Source organism: Cebus imitator, unplaced genomic scaffold (assembly GCF_001604975.1).
Source record: "Cebus imitator isolate Cc_AM_T3 unplaced genomic scaffold, Cebus_imitator-1.0 Scaffold20, whole genome shotgun sequence".
Taxonomy (NCBI): Eukaryota; Metazoa; Chordata; class Mammalia; order Primates; family Cebidae; genus Cebus; species Cebus imitator.
Window position 1 is genome coordinate 11177042 of NW_016107335.1, and position 12332 is coordinate 11189373.

General features: G+C 44.7%; 1 protein-coding gene across 4 annotated transcripts in view; it reads left to right on the forward strand.

Annotated features, from left to right (window-relative positions):
- Positions 1 to 12332, forward strand: part of SFMBT2 (Scm like with four mbt domains 2) — a 245501-nt gene that overhangs the window by 35204 nt on the left and 197965 nt on the right. For 2 of the 4 annotated variants that reach the window (XM_017521225.2, XM_017521222.2), the window contains exons 3-4: positions 3347 to 3441; positions 5807 to 6047. In XM_017521225.2, the coding sequence (XP_017376714.1) occupies positions 3347 to 3441; positions 5807 to 6047 (336 nt within the window). Of the gene's footprint in view, positions 1 to 3346; positions 3442 to 5806; positions 6048 to 12332 lie in introns of those variants that run through there. The other 2 variants (XM_017521235.2, XM_037735910.1) reach the window with 2 other exon arrangements.

Genomic DNA, 12332 nt, shown 5'->3' on the forward strand with positions numbered 1-12332 from the left:
AGGTGAAGCTGTGTTACTGCCCATTGGCTGGGCAGCTGACCTCACAGTCTTTGGCTTTCACTGATTTGCTAATTTGTATTTGGCGTGCGCAGGAAGGGAAAAAAGGGAAGGGTTACAGGAGTTGAATAAAGGCAGTGAATCACCTGGTGGCAGATGCAACTCTAAGGGGGGCTCTGGATTGTGCAAACATGGAGTACGTGACTGGGGGCAGGTTCCCGGGTCAGAGGGAGAATATTCCTCTGCTACATTCTCAAGGTTTATAGATAACATAGACACCAGTTACAGAAGGGGAGTTATTTTCCCAGCCCTCAGGCCTCACTGCGGCAAGGCCACTGGCATCAGCTAATCACCTGACAGCTGACTTCAGCTTCTTGCTATTTTACTTTTTCCAGCAAGCAACGGGCAGGAAATAAATGGCTTCCCCTCACAGTGGTTGCAGTCTAAGGTGGGCGGCTTCATCTTGTGAGGGCCTCAGGCTGCTTCCACTCTTGGCAGAAAGAGGAAGGGGAGCAGGTGTGTGCAGAGAGATCACATTGCGAGAAGAAGCAAGAGAGAAACCAAGGAAGCCAGACTTAACAACCCACTCTCGAGGAAACTCGTCCATTCTTTCAAGAGCCAGAACTCACTCCTGAGGGAGGGCATTCATCTATTCATGAAGTATCTGCCCCCATGACCCAGACACCCCCACTAGACCTCAGCTCCCAACACTGCCACGTTGGGGATCAGATTGAAGCATGACTTTTGGAGAGGACAGACCACAGTCAAACCATAGCAAGCCTGTAGCAGAGAGGTGACACCCAAACACAGCAGAACTCTTAGAATGTTCCTGGGAGGGCGATGGCTGCTCTGTAGAGCTGGAAGTTGCTGACAGGCTAGGGCAGGCAGTGGGCTACAAGAGGGTCTGGTTCAAGTTGAGGCCAGGCAAGGAGGATGGAAAGAAGCTCTGGACTTTCTCTGCAGCAGTTTTGCTGTCCTTAGATACTGCATCAGGCCGCTGAGGCAGATCCATAGTGCTGAGCTGATGCCTCTGATGAGTGCATTGGCAAGCAGATTTGGTACGAGGTACCCAGTGCTGTTGGGAGGCAGGGGATTGTCAGCAGAGCCACCAGGTGCCACCCTGTGGTGTTTTCCAGAAGATGACTGCTTTCTCACTAATTCACTTCACTGTGTCTTTGAAGCTCTAATCTTGGTGTCATTCATCTTCCCCGGAGGCTATAGGACCCGTTGACTTTTTTTTCAGGAAGCGTATTTCTGCTTAGCCCCCCGTTGGGACCGAATGTTAGAGAGCCACCAAGGAAAGGTTTTCTCTCCTGATGGCTTTTTCTTTTTTGGATGTTTCAATATAAGTCACTTTATCGAAGTAAAAGTCGAGGAGGCCATTCTAAGCAACTTGGACTTAGAAGGAAAAATTTAAGATAGCCTTTCAATTCAGCCTCTTTGACTTTACAAAAATGATCCTCTTCCCTCAATTTCTGAGAGTTTACAAAGTATTAGGAAAGACTTAATTTTCCTACTTAATAATTTAAAAATTTCAAGAAGGCCAGGTGTGGTGGCTCATGCCTGTAATCCCAGCACTTTGGGAGGCTGAGGAAGGAGGATTGCCTGAGGTTGGGAATTTAAGACCAGCCCTGGCTAACATGGAGAAACCCATCTCTACTAAATATACAAAAATTAGCTGGGCATGGTGGCACAAGCCTATAATCCTAGCTATTCGAGATTACAGGAGATTCACCGGAACCCACGAGGCAGAGATTGCAGTGAGCCGAGATCGCACCACTGCACTCCAGCCTGGAGGACAGAGCGAGACTCTCTGTCTCAAAAACAAAAATAAAAATAAAAATTTCAAGTAGACAAAAAGTAGTGATAGTCTCCAAAAGAAGGCATTCTTATTCGATCCCACTTCCCGTGGCCCATCCGATAGGATCAGGTATCAGTTCTGCACGAGCCACAGAGGGAAAGCAGTATTTACTCTTGGCCAGTGACATAGGCTCTTGCTTCTAGAAGATAAATGGGTTGAACATCAGCATCCATTGGACGTTATTGCAGGAAGATAATCTAAAGCTCTGAAACTCTTGTGTGCATTTTGGACAGCTCTTTCTGTTGTATGTTCTTTTCTTATCATGACCTTGCCAATTGGTTCAAATAATGTTTATGACTTATTATTTCCATTTAAAATGTCGCCATTCATATTTATGCTGTGTGTATGTTAAGATGTGTTATTTATGCTTTTTGACTGTACAAGTTATATCTTATATACAGCCTTAAATGTTTGGGGAATTGTTTGATTTCCTTCAAGCCTGGGTATGTGGGTTTGTGAAATTCAAATAGTTTTGATTTTGGCCAGGCGCGGTGGCTCACGCCCATAATCCCATCACTTTGGGAGGCTGAGGTGGACAGATCACCTGAAGTCAGCAGTTTGAGACCAGCCTGGCTGACATATAGTGAAACCCCATCTCTACTAAAAAAATACAAAAATTAGCTGGGCATGGTGGCACACGCCTGTAGTCTAAGCTACTTGGGAATCTACTCACGCCTGTGATCCCAGCACTTTGGGAGGCCAAGGGGGAAGGATCACCTGAGGATCATGCCACTGCACTCCAGCCTGGGCAACAGAGCAAAACTCCATCTCTCAAAAAAACAAAAGAAACCAACCCCCCCCCCCCCACAGATAGTTACGATTTTAAGAGCTCTGCTGTGCATTTGATGGTGTTTCTCTTTATTCCTTGTGGTTGGAGATGCACAATTGTTGGTTTCTGTCCCCGCAGTAGGCTGGAGTTGGGAGCCCCGGACTGGCTGGGCATTGGGCTGCAGGCAGCTGGTTGGTTTGTGTTGTTGACTGGCTGGATGGCCCCATGCACGCTAGCAGTTCTTTTGGGCCTCATTTTCTTTTTTTCCCCTTAAAATGATGCCAGAGTCCATGCTTTATCTGTAGAACAATTAGTGCTGTTCTTCATACACATCACAGCCCTTTCTCAGTGCTCAATGGCTTCTTTCACCTTGTCCTCCAGCCTCCCTGCAGGCTGTGGTGTCCACTGAAGCTGATTTCAAGTGAATACATGCACATGTAGCAAATAAGCGTTGAAACAAGCCTCATGTTATTCACCCCAGAGAACCCAGTGTCCCTCTTGATTTCGTCAGTACGATCACAGTGGAGTGGCCTGTGTTTTCCTGTCTTCAGTCAACACCTCTAAGCGGACTGAAGCTTTGCAAAAAATGCAGCCATATTCTTCTAAACTGTGGAATTAGCTTGTGTCTTGAATGAAGGATTTTCTGGTTTCAGTTGCAGGCCGGCACCTTTCTGTTCTCCACGCCAGAACTGATACTCTGTTCTTTTGTTTTTTAACAGAAGAAGGCTCAAGCTTGGAGGAAACTGGCTTCAACTGGGGAGAATATTTGGAAGAGACAGGAGCAAGTGCGGCTCCTCACACATCATTCAAACACGTATGTAAAGCAGCTTGTGTCCTCTGCTCTGTGTCTAGAAGGTAGGAAGGGAAGGAATCTAAGGGAAAGGCCAGAGAACCCAATGGAAGGAGGGCACTGGAAAGAGGGAAATTTGTGGCCAGGCACGGCAACTCACGCCTGTAATCCCAGCACTTTCGGAGGCTGAGGCAGGTGGATCACTTGAGTCTAGGAGCTCAAGACCAGACTGGGCAACATGGCAAAATCCCATCTCTACAAAAATTAGCTGGGCATAGTGCCTGGAGTCCCAGCTACTTGGGAGGCTGAGCGGGGAGGGTTGCTTGAGCCCAGGAGGTGGAGATTGCAGTGAGCTGAGATTGTGCCGCTGCACTCTGGCCTGGGGGATAGTGTGAAACCCTGTCTCAAACAAAAAGGAAAGAGGGAAATTCAGCCAAAATTTCTTAGGAAGGAGGAGGAGACCCGGAAGTTAGGTTTGGTTTCCCCGGATAGCTACAGGGAAAATAGACCACAGGTAAGGTCAGTTTGAGTGAGTAAATAAAGAGCCAGAAAACTAAACAAGTAAGTGAAATATATTCTTAGTAGGTATAATGGCTACATGTTCAATTAATATTTTGATTTTGAAAAAGCTTACAAAAGATTTCTAGCTATTCATGGGCAGATGAGTCAGATTAGAGGAACTAACTGTAAATTTCATGAAAACATTTGGATCTAACCAAAAAAACCATTTTCATTAAAAACCTTTCTTTGAATAATGCAAATAGCATGCCCAGCAGTGGGCAAGTCCCAGAAAATTAAAAAAAGTGAGTTTTTATCAGGTTTTGGCTTTGGTGTAAGATATTGATAATATATAATATCATTAGCAGGAAAAAGACTAACTCACATGGGTTCTAAGAACTTGGGCCCTGGAAATTTAGTCTTTAATTGTTTTTTTTTTAAAGGAAATGGAAATGGAGATGTAACTCTGAGAAACATTTTTCACTTTGTCCATATAGGACAAAGATTCATCCTGAGTTTCATAAACAAATCGTGCGCTTTCTTAACCTGTTCTTCCTTTTGGCACCTTGGCTGAATGAGGAAGCCAGAACTTTGATTCCTCATTTTTATTTATGTATTTTCTGTGAGCTGGGTCTCACCGTGTTGCCCAGGTTGGCCTCGAACTCCTGGGCTCAAGCTTAGCCGCTCGAGTAGCTGGGATTACAGGCATGCACCACCATGCCCGATTGGATTCCATATTTTAATACAACATTTATTCTTTTTGGAGGTGAAGTGTCCTTTCAAAAGGAATTTAAGATTTTTATTAAATTTCTGTGACTGTGCAAAGGTAGATCATGTTCCCATTTCTCTTTATACTCATCATGCTATATTTACTAATTCATGTTGAATGTGACTGTAGCTATTTAGTAAAACCAAGAGCTAAATATTAAAGCATAGCAAAGCTTTCAGGTGTACGACGTGGTTACAGTCCCACAAAAGCCATTTAACATTTACATCTTAAGATGCTGCGATGATTTGGCAGTTGTCTTAGGCAGTTTGGGAAAGAGACATTGATCACAACTTTTTCCCCTCCTTTCTGTGCTGAGAAGTTATCAGTTTCCCTCTGTAGGGAGTCACTCCCATTTTCTTTGATTCAGTCAATCCTCCCACCTCCCTTTTAATCACAATATAGTGTCCTGGGGGGCAGAGCTGGAGGCTGTCCCTCAGGATGCAGAAGTCTCCAGATCTGTGTGCCAGGTTTAAAGGAAAAGTAGCCTCAGACCCATGCAAGTGTGATTGATAATTCTGTCATCTCCTTTAAGCAACAGGCTGCTTGTGGTTAGTGGATATGTCAGCTTTGGAATGTTAAGATCCACCAGGCTGGAAAGCTTTTCCTGGGGGCGGGGGTGGCGGTAAATATCAATAGACTGTAATCCTTAATTAAAGATCAAATCCATTTTCTAGGGCTGTGCTGTTCATGGAATAGCCACTATCCTGTGGTCCTTGTGAGCCCTTGAAGCATGTGTAGTCCACATTGAGACATTCGGTTGTGCTCTGAGTGTAGATACACACCAGGTTCTGGAGGCTTTATTCAAAAAGAAGAAAGTTGGTCATTTCATTAATGCTTTTTATATTGATTACATATTGAGATGATAATGTTTTGGACATATTGGGTTAAAATATATTGTTAGAATTAAATTAATTCCTTTTTTTTTTAACGTGGCTGGCTGCAAATGTAATGTTTAGCATTACATTTGTGGCTTCTATTGTATTTGATTTAGACAAATGTACTCCTGTTTTAGAGCAACAGGAATATTGTTTGTAAGTGCCATACTTTTTAGTGGTTTTTGTAATCTTCTGGATGTATGTGTCTAGCATAGTAACGGGTTTTCTGTATTTCTCATTCCTTAAGGTTGAAATCAGCATTCAGAGCAATTTCCAGCCAGGAATGAAATTGGAAGTGGCCAATAAGAACAACCCAGACACGTACTGGGTGGCCACGATCATTACCACGTGTGGACAGCTGCTGCTTCTGCGCTACTGTGGTTACGGGGAGGACCGCAGGGCCGACTTCTGGTGTGACGTGGTCATAGCGGACTTGCACCCCGTAGGGTGGTGCACGCAGAACAACAAGGTGTTGATGCCCCCGGATGGTGAGCCCCTGTTTCGAAGGCTTCCATTTATAAGCTGTCATCCTTCATGATGCCTGTAGTTTTGCAAGGAGCAGAGAGAACCCTGCGTAGAATCCCTAATGGTCTTAGTGCCAAGGTCTCCCAGCTCTTTTAGAATTGTTTCTCACAGGTTTCCTTAGCTGGAGGGAAGTCCGTGCATTTTCAGATGTCGGAGCTGGTCCTGACAGTGGAGCCAACCTTGGCCTTTAGGAACTGAAAGTGCGCCTAATCCTGAAATTGCTTTTGGAGGGTAAGAAAGGAAGGCTGAAGGGGCACCAGGAATTGAAGTCTTCTGTTTGGCGGTTGGCCATGTTGCTTTTCTTCTGCTTCAGCAAGTCGACGTTTTGAACAGTATTTGTAGAGCGTCTTAAGTAGTCGTCTCTAATAACTTTTCATCTTTTTTGTTGGGAGGCTTCAGGGTGCCTGGCTTTTAGAAAACCATACAGATGAGAGAAATGACATTGCTCTCGAGGGAATGGTCGAAACCCATATAGACATGGTGAATTTGGTTGCTACAAAGCCGCTCTTCCTACTACAGCAGTTTTACCCTAACCCCAGGGGACACCTGGCAATGTCTGGAATCATTTTTGATCGGGGGCTGTTGGAGTTGCTCCTGGCATTTAGTGGGTGGAGGACAGCAATGCTGCTAAACACCCCCAGTGCACAGGGCAGCCCCGTAACCGGTGATTACCAGGCTCAGCCCGCCAGCAGTGCTGAGGGGAGAGAGCCTGCTGTAAAAGAATGGGCTGCATATGATAAATGCATTGAAGGAATTTGTCTGATCCCATAAGTGAGAAAATTGAGGGCAGCCTAATACATGAATCTCAACACCGCACTCTCTGTTTTATTTTGTGATAACGGCAGCAGGGATACTTGCAGGCTCTGGACACCAGCTTGCAAACATGTGGTGTCCTCTTCTCCTCTTTGTAGCTGGCTGCCTGTTTTCATCTTGAAGTGACGCATAAACTTGGAGAGGCAAAATCCCCAGGTTCATTCGGTCCATGGTATTAGCAGTTGCGCTACTTAGCCTTTCACAGTATTGGAGCTTTATCTCTTTTTTTTTTTAGGTTATGACATATTGCTTTTCTGATTATTGGGGATGGCCTACGGTTTTTAACTACCCTTTGTTGTGTGTAATTGATGGCCTGCTAAGAAGGGGATCATAAAAGTGGCTGGAGTTGAGAGTTGCATTTATGTGACGTTTGTCAGGATCGAACCCGTCACCATGGGCTTAGCTGACATTTTGACCCTTTATTGTCTCCGAAGAAAGAGAAAAAAGGTCTGCCTTCTGTCTTTCCTGCTTTGGATCTTTGCACCTGCTCTTTCCTATGCCGAGAACCTCCTTCCTTTCTGTGTCCTCCTCCCCCACAGCTGTCAGCGTAGCTCCTCTTCCTCCTGCACCGAGGTTGACAGGCCAGGTCACACCCTGCCTACACTACGTGGCTGCGTGGCCCTGCAGTGTTCATCACGATTGCAGTCGTACTTTCCTTCTTTTTTTTTTTTTTTAAGATCTAATTCTCATGCCATAAAATTCACCACTTTAAAGTGTACAGTTCAGTGATTTTTTAAGTATATTCATGAGGCTGTACAACCATTATCACTAATTCCAGAACATTATTTTTAATCACCTCCAAAGTCACTCCCCATTCTCCCCCTCCCCGGCAAACCCCTGGCAATCACTAATGTACTTTCTGTAGATTTCCCTGTTCTGGGCATTTTACATGCCTGGAATCCTAGGCTGTGTGGCCTTTTGTGATTGGCTTGTCCCCCAAGCATAGTGTCCTCAAGGCTCATCCCCACCGTAGCTTGCATCAGAATTTCCTTCTTTTTTTTTTTTTTTTTTAAGACTAGTCAAGTGCAGTAGTGTAAAGAGAGGAAAGAGTAGAACAAGGAGTTCGATCTGTAACTGACTGTGAACAATCAATTGAGATAACTCACTATCTTTGGACCAGCCAGAATTTCCTTCCATTTTAAGGCAGAATCATATTCTCTGGCACGGATCAATCACATTTTGTTCTCCATTCATCAGTGGGTGGGCATTTAGATGCAGCTGTACTTTCACTAGGGTGGTTTTTTTGAACAGAGTGCAAAAAACCGGAGAGTGAGCTGCGTGGCGTGAGCCCACTCACCTGTGTCCACCAGCTCTGGCATGTGCTGTATTTAAGGAATCCGCAGTAAAGGTTCATCGAGTAATTGAGTGATCTAGTAAAGAAGGTGAAAGTGCGGCTCACATGTTAGTCTGAAATAGCAAGGAAGAGAACGGTTGCTGTTACCAAGGCAGGAAGCGTGTGTGCCCCACTTCACCTTCCTTCCTTCTGCTGTCAGTAGTGCCGTGTGTACCTTCTCTCTGGAACTGCAAGCCTGGATTTCCAGCCTCTCTATTCAGGTGCGTGCTGGACAGTAGCTGTCATTAAGTCAGGTTTTATCTTTAGTTCCCACTCCAGTTCTGCATAAGCAAATCGTAGGATCAGGAGGCACACCTCGGGAGGCACAGTGCATGCTCATGCTTTTGGTAATGTCTGATTCACTCAGCCCCAGACCCAGCCTAAATGGGTCCTGAGTGACATTGTTAGAGCCGCCTTTGAATTAAAACCGCCACTGAAGTGAGAGGCTATGGGGTAACGTTTGATTAATTTACCTATGATTTCTGATCTGTTGTGAAATAAATCAGCCTTGACGGATAAATTATACTGATGGAATATTGGGGAAATATCAGGTCTAGTTAGAGATTTAGAAACTTTCCTCCTACCCCCAACTCTGCACGCAGGTGCCACACATTTATGCCCCTGTACACTTGGAAGGTATGTTTATGCTGGGGGGCCGTGTGCACGCTTGGGAGCGCCAGGAGACGGGCACACAGAGGGGGCACATAGATAGGGCGGGAGCCTCAGGCCCTGTCGTTGCTGAGGGTTTTACCATCACATTCATGACTCACGACTCAAGTTTGACACTTGAGTCTTGAAAGGCCCTTGGAAAGCACGTAAGATGGTTTCATTTTGTAATAGCTTCTCTAGAGAATAGTTTTAGAGACAAGTTCTGGGGTCTTGAATCTTAATACTCTAAGAGCTAATGGATTCACTTGGTAAAAATCCATGCTGTTTCTTGAGAAAGACGGTGGAGTTTATTAATCAGTTCTTCCTTCTCCCTCGGAAGACAAATGGGGCAGCAGTCAGACTCTCGGAAACACCATCACATTTGTATCCTACTGACTTTGTGCTATTAGGCAAGACACAGCCACACTTAAAATGACAAGTTCAAAAAGAAAAATGAGAAAACCTTGGAAAAAGGGAAACCATGAATGTGATGGATATATTTAAAGTCTTTTCAATTGGTAACAACGTATGCTAATTTGAGGAATTCTTCAGTGATATTTTTTAAAGAACTCAAAAAAATGTAGTAAGTAATCAATATGACTTGGAAATCTTTAGTATGGAGAGCAAAGTCAGGAAATAGCAGGATCATGGGGCAAGAGGTTTTATTGATTGCTGTAGGACAGAATAATTATTGCTTTGTAGCCACAGGCGGCAGTTGTTCCAGAGGGAATAGTAGAATCTATTTTTTGAACAAGGATTCTTGTTCGTGTGTTTTTTTTCCTGTCTTAGAGAGCTGATACCATTTAAATTCTGCAACGGTACCTGGTCGATCTTTACTGTGGTTAAACTTGAAAGGCACCGCAGAATATGAACAGGAGTTATAGCAGTCTGTGATGCATAATGTTTCTGTTTGGGAGGCTTCTTGGTGAGAGGGAGATTTTTTTTACTTATTCCAGGAGTCAGAGTGGTATAAAGGGAGGGGCCTGTGGTTGCAGCCCAAGATCTGAGTTCTTACCTTGCCTTTGCCATTAACTTAGCTCCATGGGTGAGTCCCCTTCTTGGGGCCCTCATCTTTGGATGAGGGGTATATCAGTCTGTTCTCACACTGCTAATAAAGACATACCAGAGACTGGTAATTTATAAAGAAAAAGAGGTTTAATGGACTCACAGTTCCACATGGCTGGGGAGGCCTCACAGTCATGGTGGAAGGCAAATGTGGAGCAAAGTCACATCTTACATGGTGGCAGGCAAGAGGGTGTGTGCAGGGGAACTACCCTTTATAAAACCATCAGATCAGGCCAGGTGCAGTGGTTTACGCTTGTATTCCCAGCCCTTTGGGAAGCCAAGGTGGGCGGATCATGAGGACAGGAGTCAAGACCAGCATGGCCAACATGGTGAAATCCCGTCTTTACTAAAAATAAAAAAATTGCCTGGGAATGGTGGTGTGTGCCTGTAATTCCAGCTACTTGGGAGGCTAAGGCAGGAGAATTGCTCGAACTGGGATCTGGGAGTTGGAGGTTGCAGTGAGCTGGTCATGCCACTGCATTTCAGTCTGGGCTACAGAGTGAGACTGTCTCAAAAACAAACAAACAAAAACCAACATGAGAGAAATCTGCTTCCATGATTCCGTTACCTCCCACTGGGTCCCTCTTGTGACATGTGAGGATTATGGGAGCTACAAATCAAGATGAGATTTGGGTGGGGACCTAGCCGGACAATATGAAGGGGTTGTGGTATAGACTCTCTAAAGAGCTTTCCAGTCCGAAGTGCCTTGGTTTGTGATCTCTGTGAAGGACAAAATGAAGAAGGGTGTGAGTGCTAGTTTTCCCATTTAATGCACAAGGAATGGAGTTTCTTTTAGAGTGAAGATCCGTGAACATCTAGCCCAAGAGTCTGTCCTAAGCACAGACATCAAGTTTCTGAATTACTGTCGGAGGTGATGACAGTTTAACTGATTGGGAGACACTGTCATTAGGTCGGGAAGTTACGGTAAGTACCTGGGTAGAATTTTCCCCTATGACGAATTGTCGAACCCAGTTCCCCATTGGAACCAGAGAACTGAGTTTTTAGTCCTCAACTGAGTAATCCGTGGAAGCTGAGTCAAGTCAGTCAGTTGTGGATAACAGCCTGGGAGTGTTTGGGAATTCTGCCCTTATTTCATGGGAGAAGGGAGAGAATGCCTTTCCTTGTCAGGCTGAGGTTGCAGAGCTCCAGATCTTTGAGGACATTTTGGGATTGTCCAGAGTAGTCTTCTGGCACCTGGAGTCACTGCACTGAAAGAGAGTGGTTTTATTATTTTAGATGATAGTGTTACAGAGCGCATAGGACTCTTTGCAGTCCCATGTTTTCCTGTATTGCCATTTTAAATTAACGTAAGCTGTGAATTAATGCAAGCCATCATTATTCTGTTAAATGGTCCAAGGAAGGAGAAACAGCATGGCGGCAGCTCCAGGAGATGTCATCACCGGGGGATTCCGATCAGCAGGCAGAGAGCTCCGTTAATAAGGACGCGTTTAGAGACTGGGGCTCAGTGGCCCATTGGCCGTTCAGAGAGCAGGGTGCCTGCTTGTGAGCTAATCAGGGCTAATCTTTCATATTAAAAGTATTAAGGAACATACTACATTAAAGCGTCACTCAGTGCTGCGGAGGATTATAGGTCTTATTAGTGGAGCAAAATGTAAAACGTTTTGGTTTAGTAAATCAGTAAGGCTTGATTTATTCATAAGCACACGCAGTGCTCGCAAAGGGCAGCTGCCACATGATTATTGTTTATGGTGAGAATGTACGGAAATCATTTAATCCACTGACGACTTCATTGTTACTTATTGAAAAGCAGCGACGTTACCTTTTAATGTCTGGGGATGGGGAGCTTTGGAGATTTAGCTGGTGCCTGCGGAGCACCCAAAAGGATGCTCGTGGAAGATTGCAGGTAAGTACATGTGACCATGCGACTCCAAATAACACCCCTGGGCTTGTAAATGGAGACGTATTTATGAGCGCTTTCTACTGTTGCAATAAAAGTATTGGAATTATATAGTGCCTTAGGAGACCTGCTGCTAATTTTTATTTTTCCCCATTATTAAAATTTCTGCCCTTTGAATTGAGTACTCTGCAGTCTTGCCAGAATAACTCGATTTGCCATTCAACATTAAATCAAAATTAGTGGAGTTAGTTAATATACAACTCATTTGCATAAAGGAATGTTTATTCATGAAGTGTGAGGAGAAAGTGTGAAGATGGCCTTATGTTTATGTGGGCAGCTCCTGCCAAGTTTGAAATCCTGGTTTTAGGACTGTTTTTGGGAATTGCTGTTTTTACGGTAGTTGATTGCAGAGGAAAAGATGCTGGCAGGTGGCACATGGGACAGGAAAGGGACCGGACAAGAGGACTTACTGGCTGTGACCACAGCTCAACTGTGGACTCCGAGGAGTAGAATTAGGTGGTGTGTTTATGA